This window comes from Chiloscyllium plagiosum, unplaced genomic scaffold (assembly GCF_037043375.1).
Source record: "Chiloscyllium plagiosum isolate Xiang-an unplaced genomic scaffold, Cpla_swu_hap1 HiC_scaffold_4, whole genome shotgun sequence".
In the NCBI taxonomy this organism is placed as follows: domain Eukaryota; kingdom Metazoa; phylum Chordata; class Chondrichthyes; order Orectolobiformes; family Hemiscylliidae; genus Chiloscyllium; species Chiloscyllium plagiosum.
The window spans coordinates 17,426,053-17,449,545 of NW_028270142.1; the positions used below are offsets into that span (position 1 = coordinate 17,426,053).

Sequence of the window (23,493 nt, forward strand, 5' to 3'; positions counted from 1 at the left end):
TGTTGGTGAAATGGATGAACTGTTCAACCTCCTCGTGGGAGCACGAGGCGGCGCCGATGCAGTCATCGATGTAGCGGAGGAAAAGGTGGGGGGTGGGGCCAGTGTAGTTGCGGAAGATGGATTGTTCCACATATCCTACGAAGAGGCAGGCATAGCTGGGGCCCATGCGGGTGCCCATGGCTACTCCTTTCATTTGGAGGAAGTGGGAGGATTGGAAAGAGAAGTTGTTCAGGGTGAGGACCAGTTCAGTCAGTCGAATGAGGGTGTCAGTGGAAGGGTACTGGTCGGTACGGCGGGAAAGAAAGAAGCGGAGGGCTTTGAGTCCTTCGTGATGGGGGATGGAGGTTTACAGGGACTGGATGTCCATGGTGAAAATAAGGCGCTGGGGACCGGGGAAGTGAAAATCATGGAGCAGGTTGAGGGCATGGGTGGTGTCCCGAACGTAGGTGGGGAGTTCTTGGACTAAGGGGGACAGGACGGTGTCAAGGTATGCGGAGATGAGTTCGGTGGGGCAGGAGCAGGCGGAGACAATGGGTCGGCCGGGGCAGTCAGGTTTGTGGATTTTGGGCAAGAGGTAGAAGCGGGCGGTGCGAGGTTGTGGGACTATGAGGTTGGAGGCGTTGGATGGGAGATCCCCCGAGGTGATGAGGTTATGGATGGTCTGGGAGATGATGGTTTGGTGGTGGGGGGTGGGGTCATGGTCAAGGGGGCAGTAGGAGGAGGTATCTGCGATCTGGCGTTTGGCCTCAGCGGTGTAGAGGTCGGTGCGCCAAACTACTACCGCGCCTCCCTTGTCTGCTGGATTGATAGTGAGGTTGGGGTTGGAACGGAGGAGTGGAGGGCTGCACGTTCCGAGGTTGAGAGGTTGGAGTGGGTGAGAGGGGTGGGGGAGTTCAGGTGGCGGTTAATATCGCGGCGGCAGTTGGCTATGAAGAGGTCGAGGGCAGGTAGGAGGCCAGCACGGGGTGTCCAGGTGGATGGGGTGTGTTGGAGGCGGGAGAAGGGGTCGTCAGAGGGTGGGCGAGAGTCTTGGTTAAAGAAGTAGGCACGGAGGCGAAGGCAGCGGAAGAATTGTTCGATGTCACGCCGCGTGTTGAACTCATTAATCCGAGAGCGTAGGGGAATGAAGGTGAGGCCCCAGTGGAGTGCCACAAGGATCGATGCTGGGTCCATTACTTTTCATCATTTATATAACTGATTTGGATGTGAACTTAGGAAGTATAGTTAGTAAGTGTAGTAGTCTGCAAAAAAGGTTATCTCAGATTATAACGGGATCTTGATCAGATGGGCCAATGGGCTGAAGGAGTGGCAGATGGAGTTTAATTTAGATAAATGCGAGGTGTTATATTTTGGGAAAGCAAATCTTCGCAGGACTTATACACTTAATGGTAAGGTCCTAGGGAGTGTTGCTGAACAAAGAGATCTTGGAGTGCAGGTTCATAGCTCCTTGAAAGTAGAGTCACAGCAAGATAGGATCATGAAGAAGGCATTTGGTATGCTTTCCTTTATTGGTCAGAATATTGAGTATAGGAGTTGGGAGGTCATGTTGCAGCCGTACAGGATGTTAGTTAGGCCATGTTTGGAATATTGCGTGTAATTCTGGTCTCCTTCCTATCAGAAGGATGTTGTGAAACTTGAAAGGGTTCAGAAAAGACTTATAGGGATGCTATCAGGGTTGGAGGATTTGAGCTATAGGGAGAGGTTGAATAAGCTGAGGCTGTTTTCCCTGGAGTGTTGGAGGCTAGAGGATTATAAAATCATGAAGGGCATGGATATGGTAAATAGACAAGGTCTTTTCCCTGGGGTGGGGGAGTCCAGAACTAAAGGCCATAGGTTTAGGGTGAGAAGGGAAAGATATAAAAGAGACCTGAGCGTCAACGTTTTCACACAGAGGGTGATATGTGTATGGAAGAGCTGCCAGAGGAAATGGTAGAGGCTGATACAATTACAACATTTAAAAGGCATCTGGATGGGTATATGAATAGGAAGGGTTTGGAGAGATATGGGCCATGTCCTGGCAGGTGGGACTAGATTTGGTTGAGATATCTGGTTGGCATGGACGAGTTGGACCAGAGGGTCTGTTTCCATGCTGTACGTCTCTATGTCTCTATCATTCACATTCAATGCACATCCTCAACCTTTAATCACCCCCCGTTCAGTATGGTGGCTGACAGTAGTCACCTTTCCCAAATGCACTGCTTCCATAGGATGGGCACATGCCTTATATCCATCACTTGGTCAGTTTTTTCATACCTTACAGAAGAGAAAACAAAACACAAGGGAGAGGACTGGAGGTGAGCTGTCCCAGATTGCAACTGTCGGTTGCTGAGAAAGAAGCTGTGAAAACCTGCACCTCTGACTATCAGCGATGGAGAGACTGGGAATTTTCAGATGCCTGGTGACAGAACTAAAAAAAAATCTTATACATACTTCATATAAGATAAGCTTGTTTCTCTTTATTTCACAAAGTAGTGAAATGGTGCCTTAAGTGGTGACTTGTAAACTTTTCACTGTACTCAGGTGAATACAAGTGACAATAAAGTCAATTGAATTCAATTCAAATATGATCACCTGATGATGGGGATGAATACCATTCTTTTCTCATCTCTTTCAGGGCCTTCATGCATGTGAGGTTTATTTTGATTAGTTTCCCTACAGCGCATATACAGGCCCTTCAGCCCAACAAGTCCACACCGATCCTCCAAAGAGTAACCCAACCAGAATCATTTCCCAATGTTTACCCCTGACTAATGCACCTAGCACTATGGACAATTTAGAATGGCCAATTCCCCAGACCTTGGGAAGAAACTGGAACACCCAGAAAATGTGCAAACTCCACACAGTCAGTCACCCAAGGCCAGAATCGAACCCTGTTGCTATGAGGCAGCAGTGCTGACAACTCAGCTACCGTGCCACCCCAAGATGATTTTCCTGAAGATGATTTCTCAGAGGATCACCTTCCACATGAGGCTGCACCATCAGAGGATGCACTGTCATGCACCAGTATAAATCCTTACTGTAGGCTAGGGAGCAGTTTAACAGCTAACTGGATATTCATTCATTCAGAGACAAACATTTCACAATCCAGCATGAGTGGTCACTGTTAACAGGTTCAGTGTATTCTCTCCAAGCTCTGCTCAGCTCTACATGGATGTTCATTCAAAATGAAAATGAAAAGACAAAATAAAGGGACAGTAGCCAACTTGCACAATACTGACAGATGTCTCGCTAGAACAGTAGAGAGTGTGAAGGAGTCTGATTCCATTATTAATTGACTGGTGTCATGTATCATCTTAACAATGTCTGTCATTGAGTGAGTGGCTTCCTCCTTCAAACTTCTTGGCTATCAAATGGACAAGGCATGGCCACAACAGTGCACACTTTGGAAACTAGCTCACTTCCACCTTTAATTGAATGTGCATCTTAGCTGTCAATGACCTGCACAAAGCTAGTCTAAAGCAGAGTGATAGGAATGATGCCCAGGGAAAGATGTTGGTAACAGTAGATATGGAAGTTGATATGGAAGCACTCATCAGTTGCCTCTTCTGGAAGAAGAACCCAATGTCCTGCCTCGCCTCTAGCTGGTTAAAGCTGCCCCTGCACAGATATGGGTGAAATGATCCATGGCAGGCCTCCGTGGCAAGACTGTCATGGGCTCCAAGATGTAGAGTGTCTCAGGAGGATATCCGAACAATCCATCCCAACCTCAATTCCCACCTCAGGTGACTGACTGTGTGGAGTTTGCACATTCTCCCTGTGTCTGCGTGGGTTTCCTCCCGGTGCTCCGGTTTCCTCCCACAGTCCAAAGATGCGCTGGTCAGGTGAATTGGCCATGCTAAATTGCCCATAGTGTTAGGTAAGGGGTAAATGTCGGGGTATGGGTGGGTTGCGCTTCGGCGGGTCGGTGTGGACTTGTTGGGCCGAAGGGCCTGTTTCCACACTGTAATGTAATCTAAAACCTAGTCTGAAGCCGTAGGAGATGCTCCATGAAGTTCCGGTAAGCAGACGAACAGGACGATAATAATTCACCAAGGCCAAGCACATGAATGTTTGAGAAAATGCATGATGCTCAGTTCCCTTTTCTCGTTGCAGCGTGTAAAATTAATTTATTCCCACTATTTCCATGTTCCTTATTCTTGCATGTTGAATGGCAATTTACTTTTTCATTTGCTTGAATATGAAGAATTGAATTGAGAGGATTACTTATATGGTTTGTAAATTAACTTGGTTACAGGAGTCCTCTGCGTGGTGGAGGAAGTCGCTCAAGATTCAGGGAATAGAACAGTTTTTTTAATCCAGTGTGACTGACTAATTCAAAACAAAGCTTGCATTTGTGTAGCACCTTTTCACAACCACAGGACTATTGAGATCCTTCATTTCTTTGGATTTTCCTGGTTTTTTGAACAGCAATTTGAGCTGACTGTTTGGCATTGGGTGCTTCATCATTATCTTTCTCCTTGAACTCATCTCTTTTTCATTGAAACTGTGATCGAATAACGAGTGTTTCCACTAGCCTTCAACTCTAAACATTACACAACAGTGTTTAGATTAGTTACAGTGTGGAAACAAGCCCTTCAGCCCAATAAATCCACACCGACCCACCGAAGCACAAACCACCCAGACCCATTCCCCCACATGTACCCCTTCACCTAACACTACGGGCAATTTAGCATGGCCAATTCACCTAACCTGCACATTTTTGGACTGTGGGAGGAAACCGGAGCACCCGGACAAAACCCATGCAGACTCAGGGAGAACGTGCAAACTCCACACAGACAGTTGCCTGAGGCGGGAATTGAACCCGGGTCTCTGGCGCTGTGAGGCAGCAGTTGTAACCACTGTGCCACCATGCCGCCCACCGTGCCGTGCCGTTTGTTGTACAAACTACAGAGCAATATAGTCATTCCGGAGATCCTTGCTGATGAGGACTGAATAGCCCTGAAGAGGTCCGGGATGTTGGAACTCCGCAATGTGTTAGCTCCATTAAAACGCAGACAAAATTTGCCACACATTCTACGTAAGCCTTTCCTTCTGCAAGCTAAGAGTAATTGATCTGTGTGTGTGTGTGTGTGTGTGTCTGTCTGTTTATGAGGGGGCATGTGGGAGTGGGAACTGGGCAAAGATGTCAGCATTCACTCACTTTTAAAAGTCATAGAATCCCTACAGTGTGGAAGCAGGCCATTTAGCCCATCAAGTCCACACCAACCCTCTGAAGAGCATCCCACCACATGTCCTACATTCTTGTATATTCATGGCTAATCCACCTGGCCTGCACATCCCTGGACACTATGGGCAATTTAGCATGGCCAATCCACCTTAGCCTGCACATTTTTAGACTATGGGAGGAAACCAGAACACCCAGAGGTAACCCAAATAGGCACAGGGAGAACATGCAAATTTTATAAAGACCTGAGGGTGGAATTGAACCCACATCCCTGGCACTATGAAGCAGCAGTGTTAACAACTGAGCCACCACACTGCCCAGTGTCATTGATGAAGCCTTCACAACTGCAGGTGGCTTGTAGCAAAATGATATTTGCATTTGTCTTTGTTCTTTCCATTGATACAAATGTACTAAGAATTTGTAAGTATTGCATTTGTGATTTCAAGTAGATTACTCTCACTGTATACAAACTGAAGTAAACATAAAGCTTGTGCAATAATGATGCTAAAATTTGAAAAGTGAACTGGGTGTGGAGAGAAGCAAATAAGACGGTTGCTCAGTAAAGGCGTTTCTGTAATATGGTTGTAAAATTGTATTTAAATTAGTTTAGGTTTAACATTATGCTAATAAAACCTGCTAGACTAGCTTTTTATTTTCATATTAATATTAATTCAGCAGTAGGTGATTTGAAAGGACAAAGCCAGTCAGCTCTCGATAGTAGTTTAATTTAACCCATCTGTTTAAAGTGAGTTGATTCAGATATTAGCATAAAAATGTAATGGCATGAAATTCTTTATCCGCTGTATTTAAAACTGAACCTGTTGGAGTGCAAAAAAGGCAAGTTTTCGAAAGGAAATTTTTAACACAATATTTTGTTAATGGAAAATTAAATCAAGTGTAAAGTCAATATTTCCAAATAGCGATAATATTTTATAAAACTATGGTGAGTGATTTTATTGGGACCATATCATTTTATTATTGTTCAATATTTTATTATTTATTTTTGGATGATATTGAAAAGGCTGAATTTATTGTCCCTTGCCCTAATTGCCCTGAACCTATGAAGAGCCAATCACATGGTTTAAACTGGTATATATACTGGCCTTTATTAATAATTTTTCACAACATAAGTCAGCTGCCTAGAAAAGACTAGATGCTCAAAATTTCCATTTTGCCATTGTTAGATATGAACTCATGGTCTCTAGGTCACCAGCAGAGTACTACAACCACTAGGACATGCAACTCCTTCTACACATACCTAAGTCATTCCTGCTCAAGAGCAACTTTACTTTATTCAGCTGTTAAGAGGATTTCTTTTGTAATTTATACCTCTTAAGTTTCAGTATCAATGTTTAATCCAACTAACAAATTGTCAACTTGATTTAGATATCTTAATTGTAGTAGTAATTCAATGACCTGTCAAATGTAAAATATTAAAGAAACATTGCCATCATTGTTAAAAAAAATGTTAAAAAATATCTAGCATGAAATTAAGATTTGTAATATGCTTACCTGGACCTTTGGATGAACTGATATTAAAGAAGCTACAACACAAATAAGTATGTTGAAGCTGGTAACAAATTTATTTTCAATACAGCCTTCAACTGTAGTGTAAAACACATAGCAGAGGATTGCAGTTGTTAATGATAACACATAATTCAGACATGTAACTGATAGAAGTGCTGCAATGATACAAAAACAGAACATTATCACTAAAAATCTTATAATCTTTCCAATAATGTTGTGATAAAACTAAGTTGTAGTACAAATAATTGAAAGTGGTCTCTCTGTTTAAGCCATTGGAAAATATGATAAAAGCACCAATTAAAAATACATAGGAATGGTTATCAGGAGAAAAATGTTTTGATTTGTAAGTTCTTGCACAAAAGCTTTTGAAATAATTTGGATATTTCTTTTCGACAGGTATTGTTTTCTTCATTTCTACTTCCCAATTCCCCAAACGAGTGAGTCAATTTCGTTCAATTATCTTGTCAATTATAGATTTATTTGAGTTCTGGAAATATACCACTTAAAAAGTGAACCTTGTCTGATCCAGTTAATTTCAAATCATTTAAATTCATACAGATAGGCCTTCAATACATCAAGGCAAACTTCAGCAACAAACTGAATCAAACTGAACCATGACATTCTATAGAATATCTGCATGGAATTTGAAGATATCTCAGTATCAATTTCTCCTGATAATGAGATCAATCTTTCAATTTTCACTTTAAGAGAGAAGACTAAGAAATTCAATAAATTATGAGTTTGATCAAGTGAATGGAGTAAGATGATTTCTCCCTTTGGGTGTGAACAATAAGGAATTATCAAATTAAAACTGTTAGGGAAAGGAGTGAGATTATAATGAATTTCTACAATCAGGAATTAACTCTTTACATCCTAAATTTCTCAGTCCCTTGTGGTGAAGCACTGTGCATCCACTTTACCCCTTTGGTAGAATGACAGTAATCTAGTTCAGCATAGTATGCAAAGAATACAAAGGTGCACACTTGTACTCTGCTACTCTAGAGTCTGATGTTTTGCACAAGCCTGGCCTAGCTTTTATGATGTTCCAACAAGATCTGTAAAGTACAAGGTTTTGGGAGTTACTCATTACAAACCTCAATAGCTCAACAGGATTGAAGGTTAGTTGTTGTAAATAAATTTGAAATAGGATATTAGTTGACAAAACTGAGAACAAATTTAAAGGAGGGTATTAGTTGACAAAAAAATGAGTGATTTTAGTTGAAATAGTGGCAAAATAAGAGCTAAAGAGGAAAATATTGTCACCATATTATAGGATAAAACAGAAATTGCTGAAACTAAGAAATTTTCATATGTAATCACATATGTGCAGGAGAACCTTTGGCCCATTGGGCTTACACCAGTTCATTAAGTGATCATGATTACCTCGTGTCAATTATCTGCTTTTTCTTCATATCCTTGCATTTTATTTTTATTCCAATCCAATGCCTTCTTGAATGCCTCAGTTGAATCTGACTCCACCACACTTCCAGGCAGTGCATTCCAAACACTACCTACTCATTAAGATATTCCTCACTTCATCCTTGCTTTCTTTGGATGTAAATCTACACCCTCTTGTTCTTGTTCCCTTTATGAGCAGGAATAGGTTCTTCCTATCTACTCTATCCAGCCCACTCATGATTTTGAATAACTCTGGCTAGTCTCCTCTTTAACCTTCTTCACTGTAACGAGAACAATCACAAATTCTTCAATGTATCCTCATAACTGACATTCCTTATCCCTGGAACCATTCTTATAAACCGCTTCTGCAGTTTTTCCAATGTGTTCACATCCTTCCTATGATGTGGTGCTCAGAACCGTACTCAGTAACTGTGATTGTATAGCAAGGGTTGTACAGAGACAATGCTCCTGCTATACCTTTACATCTTAACGTATAAGACCAATACTCTTTTTATTCATCTCATTAACATAAAAGGCAGACTGAATTTGTCTCGGATTCAAACACTGGATTCTCTGGCCTCCAGTTCGGTAACAGAACTACTTGTAGATGTTATACATTCATTAAGTGTATACAGAAGAGATAGTTCTGTGAAAGGTAAGTAACCCATATCAATATAAATGCAGACAGAAACAATTGGAGCCTATGATGTACAAAGATTACTGAAACATAATGTCCTGGCAGCTAAAATAATAAATTAAATAGTATTGACTTTTATTGTAAAGTATTCTTGACTCCCTCCTTTCTCATGTGTCCAGGCTGTATCCAGGCTGTATCCAGGCAGTATGTATCTTTGTTGCAAATAGGGAGAAGATCCATTTATGTCACAGTACTCGCCATTTGTTGGACTTTCTTGCCAGTATTTAAACCAGCAGCCAGGCTGTCTCCACACCCAAGGACATTATGTATGGCCTGTACCTACAAGACCGCTGCATTTCTTGCTCTCTTCAGATGTTTTATTATGACTTATAGAGAGGAATGTTTCTCCATGCGAATAATGCAAAGACAAAGTGGAGGCAGGGATTGGCACTGTGTTATTGTGGCGTATGTGACTCCTATCTGGGCAATTTCTCCCATAAAAATCAATGGAATAAGGTATGGTTAGGAACTTAGGAAAATGAAGTGTTTCATACGTAGCAAACAAAACATGGACTGTACATATATACTATACTGAACAACAGAATTTCCTGCTTTAAACATGAGAGAACACAATGAGACTCAGAAGCATCAGGCTGGATGTTGGGAGTAAATGTTAAGTTGTATTACGGCATCTGCCAACTTCATGCAGGCACTAATCTAGTAAATGTAATCTAATACATTGTCTAGCTTAATATTGAGACTCAAAGTAAAGACATATAAAGTCCCAGACTGAAATCCAGACGTACTTGTTGTGTGAGGACATCTAGTGCCAATAAGTATTAAAGCAACCCTGGATGCAGTGTTGAAAATATGGGGTTAGTATTGATTATACACAACAACATACAAATGTCAATCCATTTGTATGAAATGGCAACATTAAACCTTCTGCTTAAGCTCCAATATACAAAATAACTTTAGGTCTTATTATTTAAATAAACAATAACAGAAACTGCTAGAGAATCTTTGAAAGTCAGGCAGCATCTGTGAAGAAACAGAGTCCATGTTTTGAGTCCAGTGATCCTTCTTCAGAACCCTTCTTTACTGGACTCAAACTGTTAACTCTGTTTTGTCTCCACAGATGCTGCAAAACTTGCTGAATTTCTCCAGCAATTTCTGCTTTTGTTTATTTCATATCTCAAGCATCCACAGTTCTTTGTTTTATTTTATTTGTAAAAACTGTGTTGCAAGTCTAGAATACGGATGGGGTGTTCAGGTGGAGTTAGTGCCAGTGTTGGGGGGGGAAATCAGTTTGGTGGGTCAGTAGTATAGCTACCCAGGAATGGAATTAGACTTAAATTCCTCTAATTTTCCTGGGTAACTAATCTAGGCAAGTAAGTCAGGACCCTCCCAAAGGCTCTGATTCTAACTCAAACTTGAATACTTTCATGTAAAGTGACAGTTCTGAAAATTTCCCATCAGAAGCTTAAAGCTCCCAGGAAAGTACTGCCTAGTCAGTGCATCACAATCTCCCAGGGTTCTGACATGCAGCTTTCAGGGTACGTCAGTCTCTGACTACCTGGAGATCAGAAGATCTGGGCTTATTTTGTTTTTCAAACAAATGAACCAAAACAGTACATGGTACTCCAGATATGGTCTCACTTTTATCTTGTAGAGATGCATAAACATCCCTACTTTGATAATCCATTTCCCTCACAATAAATGTCAACATTCATTTGTCTCCTGAATCACTTGGTCTACCAGGAAATTAACTTCACGTCATTCATGTAGCAAGGCAACCAGATACCTCTGAACCTCAGACTCCTGCAGTCTTTGTCCATTTTAACAGTATTTTTCTATTCTACCTGCCAAAATGGAAATATTCATGTCTTCCCACATCATACCCCATCTATAAAACTTTGCCCACTCACTTCCCCCCCCGCCACCCACCAAACCCCCTCCACCCTCCAGTCTATCTCACTTTCCCAATTCTACATGTTCTCTTAACTACCTATTTCCCGTAATATCTTGGTGGCATTGGCCACGTTCCCATCAACCCCTGATAACCCTTGATTCTCCTGCAGAATAAAAATCTATTCACCACTGTCTTAGAAATGTTCAGTAGCCCAGCCTGAACTCTAAAGTTGCATAATCTTTGAAAAAAAAAAATCCTCATCTCCACCCGGAAAGGGTGAACCCCAATGTTCAAACAGTGCCCTGTAGTTCTGGACTGACACATCCTTTCCATGTCCACCTTATCAAGACCGTCAGGATCTTATACACTACAAATTAAGTCACTCCTTAGCCTCCTAAACTCCAGTGGAAACAAGCACGGCCTGTGCAACCTATCCTCAGAAGACAACCTGTTCATTCCAGTTATCCAGTAAACTCCTTTGAATGATCTTAAAAATGCAGACCAAAATTGCACAGTGTTCAAGATGTGGTTTTACCAATGCCCTGTTCAACTGAAGCATAATGCCCTCGCTTTTATGTTCAATCCCTTTCATAATAAAGGATAACACTCCATTGGCTTTATATAGCAGCATACTAACCTTTTGTGACTTGTGCACAAGAACACATAAATCCATCTGCACCTCAGAGTTGTGCAGTCATTCTCTGTTTGAGTAGTAGTCTGCTTTTTTATTCTTTCTTTCAAAAATAACTATCTTCCCATCTTCCCACTGTACTCCTTCCACCATATTGATATCCAGCTGTAACTTTGGCATGTGTTCTTCACAATATACTTTCCAACTTGCCGTGCCATTGTGCTAATTTAGTTGCCATGCCTTCGCTCCCCTCATCTAGTTCATTGGCATAAATTGCAAAAAATTGAGGCCCTAGCATAGAACTATGTAGGACTTGCACTCTGTAGATCCTATTAATTAGATAAAGACCCATTGTTGCACATCCCCTGTTCTCTGCCAGCTAGCCTTTCAAAAGGGGCTGCTGACATAGACTGGAGGCCACTAAATAGTAGTGATGCTGCAGGGCATGGTATTAATTAGGTGATAAGAGAAGCACGTACTGTGAGTAACACGATTATCAAGGATTACTTCAATCTACATGAAGATTGGGTGAACCAATTGAGCACTAAGCTGTGGAGAATGAATTTCTGCACTGTTTGGGATGGTTTTCTAGAGCAGCATATGAAGGATCCAACTAGAGGACATGCAATTTTAGATCCAGTATTTTGAAATGTAAAAGGGCTAAATAACAATCCGATTACAAAAAAAGAGCTTTTAGAGATGAATGACCACAATATGATAGAATTTTACAGTATATTTGAAAGTGAGGTGGGTTCAATCTGAAACAAGTGCATTAAATTTGAATAAGGGAAATTATGAAGGCATGAGGCACAAAGTGGTTGAGTTGGATTGGGCAAATACATTCAAAGGCATGACTGTCCATAGGCAATGGATTTGTCTTCAAGGACTTAAATCTCCTATATATTCAATCAAGGTGGAGAAATGGTCAGTCAACTGTGACTAACAAAATTCAGGGTTTTATCAGATTAAAAGAAAAGCCTATATTGTTGCCAGAAATAGCAATAATTCTAAGCATTGGGAGATTTATAGAATACAACGCAGAAGATCAAGAAACTGATTAGGAAAGAGAATATGAATACAATCGAGCAAGAAAAAACTATAAAAGCTTCTTAGCTTCTTAAAAATTAAATGTCTTGCTAAGACAAACATAGATCTGTTACAGGCAAAGTGAGGAGAATTTATGTTGGGGAACAGAGAAATGGGAAAGAAGCTACTACTAACAATTCAAGGAAAAATTGAAGGAAATTAGTATTCGTAAAAAGTGTGCACAGAAGAAGTTAATGGGGTTGAAAATTAATCCCTGGGACCTGAGTGTTAAGGGAGTTGGCTATAGAGATTGTTGATGCACTGGTCATTATTTTTCCAAAGTTCTCTAGATTCTGCAGTGACTACTGCAGCTTGAAAGTTAGCAAATATCACCCCAGTATTCAAGAAGGAAACAAGAGAGAAAACAGGGAATTACAGATCTGTTAGCCTTACATCAGTAGGAGGGAAAATTTAGAATCTATTATAAAGTAAGGAATAAATAGTTGCCTGAGTGATAATATAAAATCAAGAACCACGGATGCTGGAAACCTGAAATAAAAACAGAAAAATGCTGATGAAACTCAGCAGGCATGATCTTCTGGTGAAGAGTCACCAGATTCAAAACATTATCTCTATTTTCTTCCTACACATGCTGTAATACCGCTAAGCTTCACCAGCAATTTCTGTTTTTGTCCCTGACTGATAATGATCTGTTTGGGCATTGGCAGTATGGGTTTGCAAATGAGAAATCAATTTTGATGAACTTTGAGTTTTTTGAAGATGTTACTAATAAAATTGTTAAGGGGGAGATGATGGATATTATAGACTTAGACTTGCAGAAGTCTTTTGATAGAGACTCCACAGGGAGGCTGGTTAGAAAAGTTAAAGCACAGGCGATGGGAGGTAACATATTGACATGGATCAATGATTCACTGACAGTCAGAAACAGACCACAGGGATAAATGGGTCATTCTCGCATTGGCAGGTTGACCACTAGGTTACTGCAAGATTAAATACTTGATCCCCAACTGTTCACAATCTATATCAATGATTTGTTTTGGGGGAATAAATATAATACTTCCAAATTTGTGAATGAAACAAAGCTAAGTGAGAATGTATGTTGTGTGGAAGATGCAATTCAGTTTCAGGAGGATTTGGTCTGGCTGAGTGAATAAGCAAGAACATGATAGATGGAATATAATGTGAAAAAATGTGAGGTTATCCACTTTGGGAAGAGAAACATACGTGCAGATTATTTCTGAAATGGTAAGCAGTTAAAAAGTGTAAATGTACAAAAAGATCTAGGTGCCCTTGTCGATAAGGTACCGAACACTAACATGAAGGCGCAACAAGCTATTAGAACATTAGTGGACGTTAGCTTTTATCACGAGAAGATTGAGTACAAGAAAAGTGAAGTTTTGCTTCAGTTGTAAAGGAGCTTGATGAGCAGCACCTGGAGTACTACATGCAGTTTTGGTCTCCTCACAATATTATTTGATTTGATTCATTATTGTCATATGTACCAAAGTACAGTAAAAAGTGCTGTTTTTTGTGATATTCAGGCAAATCATACCTCATAAAAGTATATCAGGGTAATAGAATAGAATGCAAATATTGTGTTACACTTCAGAGAAGGTGTAAAGATCAACTCTATTACATGAGAGGTTCCATTCAGGGATAACAGCCAGGGAGAAGCTGTTCTTAAATCTGTTGGTCAATGTTATCAAACTTTTGTATCTTCTGCCCGGTGAAAGAAGTTGGATGAGAGTATAATCAGGGTGGGACGGGTCTTTTGTTATGTTGGCTGCTTTTCTGAAGCAGCAGGAAGTATAGACAGAAGGAAGGCTGGTTTGTATGATGAACTGGGCTGTGTTCACACTTTCTGTAATTTCTTACAGCATTGGGCAGAGCAGTTACTGTACCAAGCTGTGATGCATCTGGATAGGATGCTTTCTATGGTGCATCTAAGAAAATTGGACAGAGTCATTGGACATGCTGAATTTCCTTAGCCTTCTCAGAAAGTAGAGACATCGGTGTTGTCAGGAGAGATTGTTGGTGATATTTAATTTTAGGAACTTGGAGTTCTCAACCATCTCCACCTCAGTACCATTGTTACAGACAGGGACATGTCCTGAAGCCAAGGCATAGCTCCTTCATTCTGCTGACATTGAGGGTGAGATTGTTGTCACTGTTGTCATGCCACTAAGCCGGTGATATATTGGGGAGTTCAGATAAACAAAGGGATGTGGGTGTCCCTGTACACTGGTGACTGATAGTTATGAGTTTTGTGTAGCAAGTATAAGAAAGGCAAGTGGGTATGTTGTTCTCCATTGGAAGATGGTTTGAGTTTAGAAGAAGGAGTATCTTACTTCTGTTATACAAGGCCTTGTTACGACCGCCGTTGGAATACTGTATTTTGATCTCCCTATACTAGAGAGGATATACTAGTCATAGACAAAATGCAGCAAAGATCCACTAGGCTGTTACTGGGGATGGCAGGACTGTCGGAAAAGATTAGTTTGGTATGACTGGGCCTGTATGAGAGCTTAGAAGAAGGAATCTTCTAAAATTCTAACATGTCTGGACAGACTAGGTATAACAAGGAATCTTCCTCTAGTTGGGGAGTCAAGAACCAGAGTCAAAGTCTCAGGATAAGGAGTAGATAATTTAAGTAGAGAATTGTCAACATCTGGAATGTGCTACTTCACTCATGCTGTGAAGATTGGATCACTGAATATATTCATGAAAGTGGTAGACTTTTAAATATTAAAGGTATCAAGGGTATGAAGAGAAATCAGAATTATGGCATTGAAAGAGAGGATCAGCATGATCATACTGAATGATAGAGCAGGGTCAAAGGGCCGAATGGCCTACATCTGCTCCTAATTTCCACGTTTCTATGCTTATCTCAGGAAAAGTGCGAGGTGATTTACTTTGGACGGAGTAACAGGATTGCAGAGTATTGGGCTAATGGTAAGATTCTTGGTAGTGTAGATGAGCAGAGAGATCTCGGTGTCCATGTACATAGATCCCTGAAAGTTGCCACCCAGGTTGATAGGGTTGTTAAGAAGGCATACGGTGTGTTGGCTTTCATTAGTAGAGGGACTGAGTTTCAAAACCATGAGATCGTGTCGCAGGTGTACAAAACCCTGGTGCAGCTGCACTTGGAGTATTGCATGCAATTCTGGTCACCACATTATAGGAAGGATGTGGAAGCTTTGGAAAGGGTTCAGAGGAGATTTACTAGGGTGTTGCCTGGTATGGAAGGATGGTCTTACAAGGAAAGGCTGAGGGACTTGAGACTTTTTCATTAGAGAGAAGGTTGAGAGGTGACTTAACTGAGACATATAAGATAATCAGAGGATTAGATAGGGTGGACAGTGAGAGCCTTTTTCCTCAGTTGGTGATGGCTAGCATGAGGGGACACAGCTTTAAATTGGAGGCTGATGGATATAGGACAGATGTCAGAGAGTAGTAGAGGCATGGAACGCACTGCCTGCACAGTAGTAGACTCGCCAACTTTAAGGGCATTTAAATGGTCATTGGACAGACATACAGACAAAAATGGAATACTGTAGGTTAGATGGGCTTTGGATTGGTTTCACAGGGCAGCGCAACATCGAGGGCTGAAGGGCCTGTACTGCACTGTAATGTTCTATGTTCTGTGAAAGACATTATTGCCATAGAATGAGTATGATGAAGATTCACCAAGGTTGTTCCCAGAATGTCGGGAAGAGTGATTAGGCAAACTGGACCTGTATTCTCTAGAGTTTCAAAGAATGATCTTATTGAACTTTACAAAATAATTAAAGGGTCAGATGTAGGTAAGATGTTTCCCCATTGGGTGAGTCTAGAACCAGGAAGGATACTTTAAAAATGAGGGAGAGGGGTGCAATTTCAGTCCAAGGTGAGGAGATTTTATTTTATTCAGAGAGTTGTGAATCTTTGGCATCCTCTATCACAGAGAAGAAGCTCAGACTTTAAGAAAGTTTAAGATACAGTTTGATAGATTTCTGATCACCAGTGGCACACAGAGTGGGTAAAAGGCATTTAACTATTGATCAGCCATGATTGTACTGAATAGTCAGGCAAGCTTGAGGCCTTACTACTCCTGCTTCTATGTTCTTACTTATGTTCCCTCTCAGCTAATATGTTACCCCTATGCCATAAGCTTTTATTTTCCACAATAACCTAAATGTAGCACTTTATCAAATGCTTCCTGGATATCCAAGTACAGCATGTCTACAGACTCCTCATCGTGCACAGTGTATGTTACTCCTTCAAGTAACTCCAATAAACTGATTAAATTTCATATCCATGTTGACTCTTGTAGCTTTTTTCTACCTGTACAACTATAATTTCTTTAATCGTTGAATCTAACTTCCCCATGACAGACATCAAGCTAACAAGCCTTTAGTTTCCTATTTTCTGCTTCTCTCTCTCCCTTCTTGAAAACAAGTTTATATTTGTTACATTTCAGTCAAATGGAATCCTTTCCTGAATCTGGAGGATGTTGGAAAATTAACACCAATGCACTCCGACCTCATTTGTAACCTCTTTTAATACCCAAGGATGAGATCCATTGGCTATTGAAGATCTGTCAGCCCGGTTTGCTTAGTACTACTACCTTTGTCATTGTAATTTCACCAAGTATCTCTCGGCCATCCACCTCCTGATTTAAAACTATTACAGATATGTTTTGTTGTATCCTGTATGGTAAAGATTGAAGCAAAATATACATTCATTAAATTTGCCATTTACTATTCACTCTGCATTCTCAGTCACAAGAGGAACAACACCAAATTTGGTTTGTATGTATATTAAAGTTATCCATTAGTATTATCACCTCTTTATCACACTATCCAATATTTCTTCTTGCATACTTTATCCCACATTGTCGTTACAGCTAGGGAGCCAATAGGTCATTTGTACAAATAATTCTTTCCCCTATTATTCCTCATTTCTACGTAAACCAATTCTACATCCTGATCACCTGAACTGAGGGCATCCCTAACTATTGCACTAATGCCATCCTTGATTAACTGTGAAGCCACTCTAGCTTTTTATTTCACACAAGTGCTATGTACCCCTCAATATTCAGGACCCAATCCTTGCAATCCTGAAGCTGGGTCTCTGTAATGGCCTTCAGATTATGTTTATTTACTTCAATGTGCAGCATCAGTTCATTTACTTTGTTATGAATGCTACGCACAATCAAATACAAGACATTTGCTCGTGCTTTTTTCAGTTTTGTGACATTTAGTTGTGATTGTTGGTCTATTCCTAGTTTAATTTCACTCTGCCAATTCCTGCCAATCTCTGATCCTCTTTACCCATACTGTTATTTTTCTTCTGTTTGCTTATCGCTACTCTTTTGATATACTACATTTTTCCACATTTGCTTGCTTCCACTATTTTATTTAAAATTCTGTGTCTTGCGATCTTATACCACCTGATGAAGGAGCAGTGCTCTGAAAGCTCCTGCTTCCAAATAAATCTGCTGGACTATAACCTGGTGTCGTGTGATTTTTAACTTTGTACACCCCTGTCTAACACCGCCATGTCTACATCATTTAAAACCCTGTCTACTTCCCGAGTTATGCAGTTCACAAAATCAATGGTCCCACTGTGATTCAAGTATAGACCATCCCAAGGGTCCAGTCCCCACTATCCTCTGTACTTGTGTCAGTAGTCCATGAACTGAAACTCATTTCTCCAATACTAGTCCTTGAGCCACATAATCATCTCTCTAATTTCACACAGACAAAGTCTACCTGTAGGTGCCTTAGGTAATAATATAGAGATTACAACCTATGAAGATCTATCTTTTATTTTCATGCCTACCTTCACATATTCAGTATAGGATATATAGGATGAACACGTGGCTGATAAGATGGTGTGGGGGAAGGTTTCAAGTTCGTCGGGCAGTCGGTCCAGTTTTGGAGGAGAAGGGACCTATACAAACTGGATGGATTACACCTGGGCAGGACCAGGACTGATGTCCTTGGGGGAGGGTACTTGGTAGAGTGGATCAATGGTGCTGGAAAAGCACAGCAGTTCAGGCAGCATCCGAGGAGCTTCAGCAAAACCGACGTTTCGGGCAAAAGCCCTTCATCAGGAATAAAGGCAGAGAACCTGAAGCGTGGAGAGATAAGCTAGAGGAGGGTGGGGGTGGGGAGAGAGTAGCATAGAGTTCAATGGGTGAGTGGGGGAGGAGATGAAGGTGATAGGTCAGGGAGGAGAGGGTGGAGTGGATAGGTGGAAAAGGAGCTAGGCAGGTCGGACAAGTCCGGACAAGTCAAGGGGACTGGAAGTTTGAAACTAGGATGAGGTGGGGGAAGGGGAAATGAGGAAGCTGTTGAAGTCCACATTGATGCCCTGGGGTTGAAGTGTTCCGAGGCGGAAGATGAGCCGTTCTTCCTCCAGGCGTTGGGTGGTGAGGGAGCAGCGGTGAAGGAGGCCCAGCACCTCCATGTCCTCGGCAGAGTGGGAGGGGGAGTTGAAATGTTGGGCCACGGGGCGGTGTGGTTGATTGGTGCGGGTGTCTCGGAGATGTTCCCTAAAGCGCTCTGCTAGGAGGCGCCCAGTCTCCCCAATGTAGAGGAGACCGCATCGGGAGCAACGGATACAATAAATGATATTAGTGGATGTGCAGGTAAAATTTTGATGGATATGGAAGGCTCCTTTAGGGCCTTGGATAGAGGTGAGGGAGGAGGTGTGGGCACAGGTTTTACAGTTCCTGCGGTGGCAGGGGAAAGTGCCAGGATGGGAGGGTGGGTCGTAGGGGGACGTGGACCTGACCAGGTAGTCACGTAGGGAACGGTCTTTGCGGAAGGCAGAAAGGGGTGGGGAGGGAAATATATCCCTGGTGGTGGGGTCTTTTTGGAGGTGGTGGAAATGTCGGCGGATGATTTGGTTTATGCGGAGGTTTGTAGGGTGGAAGGTGAGCACCAGGGGCGTTCTGTCCTTGTTACGGTTGGAGGGGTGGGGTCTGAGGGTGGAGGTGCGGGATGTGGACGAGATGCGTTGGAGGGCATCTTTAACCACATGGGAAGGGAAATTGCGGTCTCAAAAGAAGGAGGCCATCTGGTGTGTTCTGTGGTGAATCTGGTCCTTCTGGGAGCAGATATGGCGGAGGCGGAGGAATTGGGAATACGGGACGGCATTTTTGCAATAGGTAGGGTGGGAAGAGGTGTAATCCAGGTAGCTGTGGGAGTCGGTGGGTTTGTAAAAAATGTCAGTGTCAAGTCGGTCGTCATTAATGGAGATAGAGAGGTCCAGGAAGGGGAGGGAGGTGTCAGTGATGGTCCAGGTAAATTTAAGGTCAGGGTGGAATGTGTTGGTGAAGTTGATGAATTGCTTAACCTCCTCGCGGGAGAACGAGGTGGCGCCAATGCAGTTATCAATGTAGCGGAGGAAGAGGTGGGGAGTGGTGCCGGTGTAATTACGGAAGATCAACTGTTCTACGTAGCCAACAAAGAGACAGGCATAGCTGGGGCCCATACGTGTGCCCATGGCTACCCCTTTGGTCTGGAGGAAGTGGGAGGATTCAAAGGAGAAATTGTTAAGGGTGAGGACCAGTTCGGCCAAACGAATGAGAGTGTCGGTGGAAAGGTACTGTTGTGGACGTCTGGAGAGGAAAAAATGGAGGGCTTGGAGGCCCTGGTCATGGCGGATGGAGGTGTAGAGAGATTGGATATCCATGGTGAAGATGAGGCGTTGGGGGCCGGGGAAACGTAAGTCTTGGAGGAGGTGGAGGGCGTGGGTGGTGTCGCGAACGTATGCGGGGAGTTCCTGGACTAGGGGGGATAGGACAGTGTTGAGGTAGGTAGAGATAAGTTCAGTGGGGCAGGAGCATGCTGAGACAATGGGTCGGCCAGGGGGTTCAGGCTTGTGGATCTTGGGAAGGAGGTAGAACCGGGCAGTGCGGGGTTCCCGGACTATGAGGTTGGAAGCTGTGGGTGGGAGATCTCCTGAGGTGATGAGGTTTTGTATGGTCTGGGAGATGATGGTTTGGTGATGGGGGGTGGGGTCATGGTCGATTGGGCAGTAGGAAGAGGTGTCCTCGAGTTGGGTCCCCCTCCGTGACTACCTGGTCAGGTCCACGCCCCCCTACGACCCACCCTCCCATCCTGGCACTTTCCCCTGCCACCGCAGGAACTGTAAAACCTGTGCCCACACCTCCTCCCTCACCTCTATCCAAGGCCCTAAAGGAGCCTTCCATATCCATCAAAATTTTACCTGCACATCCACTAATATCATTTATTGTATCCGTTGCTCCCGATGCGGTCTCCTCTACATTGGGGAGACTGGGCGCCTCCTAGCAGAGCGCTTTAGGGAACATCTCCGAGACATCCGCACCAATCAACCAAACCGCCCCGTGGCCCAACATTTCAACTCCCCCTCCCACTCTGCCGAGGACATGGAGGTCCTGGGCCTCCTTCACCACCGCTCCCTCACCACCAGACGCCTGGAGGAAGAACGCCTCATCTTCCGTCTCGGAACACTTCAACCCCAGGGCATCAATGTGGACTTCAACAGCTTCCTCATTTCCCCTTCCCCCACCTCATCCTAGTTTCAAACTTCCAGTCCCCTTGACTTGTCCGGACTTGTCCGACCTGCCTAGCTCCTTTTCCACCTATCCACTCCATCCTCTCCTCCCTGACCTATCACCTTCATCTCCTCCCCCACTCACCCATTGTACTCTATGCTACTCTCTCCCCACCCCCACCCTCCCCTAGCTTATCTTTCCACGCTTCAGGCTCTCTGCCTTTATTCCTGATGAAGGGCTTTTGCCCGAAACGTCGATTTTGCTGAAGCTCCTCGGATGCTGCCTGAACTGCTGTCCTCTTCCAGCACCATTGATCCAGAATCTGGTTTCCAGCATCTGCAGTCATTGTTTTTACCTACTTGGTAGAGTGGTTGGAAAGAGTTTAAACTAGTGAGGCAGGGGGATGGAAACCAGAGGAGTAGGGCAGCAGATGCAGAAATTGCAGGAGAGGTAGAAATCAAGGCAAACATGACACAGAACAAGAACAGACAGGGAAACGCTGCTGGGGAGGTGGTCTGAAATGCACGTGTTTCAATGCAAGACTTATAATAGGCAAGGTAGATGAACTTAGAGCTTTGGTTAGTACTTGGAACTATGACATTATTGTGATTACAGAGGCTGAAAGAAGGACTGGACTGGCAGCTGAATGTCCCAGGATTTAGATGTTTCAGGTGTGATAGTAGGGGATGTAAATGATGTGGGGGGAGCTGCATTCCTGGTAAAGGAGTATTCACAGCTGTCTTGAGGGAGGATACGTCAGAGGACTCATGCAGCGAGGCAATATGGGTAGAACTCAGGAATAGGAAAGGTAAAATCACAATGCTCCGGCTGTACTACAGGCTACCCAATAGCCAGGGGGAGATAGAGGAGAAAATATGTCGACAGATGTTGGAAAGATGTATAAACAACAGGGTTGTTGTGGTAAGTGATTTTAACTTCCCCTACATTGACTGGGACTCACTTCATGCTGAAGGCTTTGATGGGGCAAAATTTGTAAGGACTATTCAGGAGGGTTTCTTGACACAGTACATAAACAACACAACCAGGGAATGAGTCATACTGGTCCTGGTTTTGGGAAATGAGCCAGGCCAAGTGAGTGAAGTTTTGCTGAGGGAGCATTTCGGGAGTAGTGGCCATAATACCGTGAGTTTTTAGATAACAGCAGGCCTCAGGTGAAGGTGTTAAATTGAGGGAAGCAGAAAATAGGAAACTATAGGTTTGTTAGCTTGATGTCTATCAAGGAGAAATTAGATTTGACTACTAATGCATTTAGAATTAATATTTTTTCCCAGCTTTTTACGTGATGGTAGGAATTGTTTTTAATTTCTCCCTTACATTCACCTTTTCATTTTCTAAGTCTTCTACAGTGAAGACAAACAGAAAGTATCTAATCAACGATTTGCCATTACCTTGTTTTCAATTATTAATTTGTCAATCTTATTCTTTAGAGGACTAGCATGAGCTGTTTTCCCCTGTAAAGACTTTGTGCTCCTTATTTCAGTTATCCTTTGTGTTTTCTTATAATCTGCTGACCTACGACTAATTTTTGGTGATGAATCCATTGATTCTTAATTTGATCCTATCTTTAACTTCTTTCTTCAGCCAGGAATGATGTATGGTTCTCAAAGAGTATTCCTTTGTCACTGGGGTGAAGCTTTGCTGAGGGTTTGTCATTGTCTCTCCTGTCCCAGGTTTTGAACTACTTTTCTGGTTCACTAAATAAATATTTTTCGACAGTGTTCACTATAGAAAATGAAAATGTTGGCGAGGAAGATACAGAGATACTTGCATCTAGGCTAGAAGAGATTGAGGTTCACAAGGAAGAGGTATTAGAAATACTGCAGAGTGTGAAAATAGACAAGTCCCCTGGGCCGGATGGGATCTATCCGAGGATCCTCTGGGAAGGAAGGGAAGAGATTGCCGAGCCTTTGGCATTGATCTTCAAATCATCATTGTCTACAGGAATAGTGCCTGAGGAATGGAGGATAGCAAATGTGGTTCCCTTCTACAAAAAGGGTAGTAGTGACAACCCTGGTAATTACAGACTAATGAGTCTCACTTCAGTTGTTGGTAAAGTGTTGGAAAAGGTTATAAGAGAGAGGATTTATAACCATCTAGAAAAGAATAATCTGATCAGGGACAGTCAGCACGGTTTTGTGAAGGGTAGGTCGTGCCTAATGAACCTTATTGAGTTTTTTGACAAAGTGACCAAACAGGTAGATGAGAGTAAACCAGTTGATGTGGTGTATATGGATTTCAGCAAGGCATTCGATAAGGTTCCCCACAATAGACTATTATACAAAATGCGGAGGAATGGGATTGTGGGAGACATAGCAGTTTGGATCAGAAATTGGCTTGCTGAAAGAAAACAGAGGGTTGTAGTTGATGGAACATGTTCATCTTGGTGTCCAGTTACTAACAGCGTACCGCAAGGGTCGGTGTTTGGTCCACTGCTGTTTGTCATTTTTATAAATGACCTAGATGAGGGCTTAGAAGGGTGGGTTAGTAAATTTGCAGACGACACTAAAGTTGGTGGAGTTGTGGATAGTGACGAAGGATGTAGTAGGTTGCAGGGAGACAAAGATAGGATGCAGAGCTGAGCTGAGAGATGTCAAATGAAGTTTAATGTGGACAAGTGTGAGGTGAT

General features: G+C 42.5%; 1 protein-coding gene across 2 annotated transcripts in view; it reads right to left on the reverse strand.

The window, feature by feature from the left end:
- LOC122549386 (serine incorporator 1-like) overlaps positions 1-23,493 on the reverse strand; it is an 81,459-nt gene that overhangs the window by 31,654 nt on the left and 26,312 nt on the right. Inside the window, exon 5 of one of the 2 annotated variants that reach the window (XM_087985810.1) lies at positions 6,677-6,768. In XM_087985810.1, the coding sequence (XP_087841936.1) occupies positions 6,677-6,768 (92 nt within the window). Of the gene's footprint in view, positions 1-6,676; positions 6,847-23,493 lie in introns of both variants that reach the window. The other variant, XM_043689121.2, reaches the window with a different exon arrangement.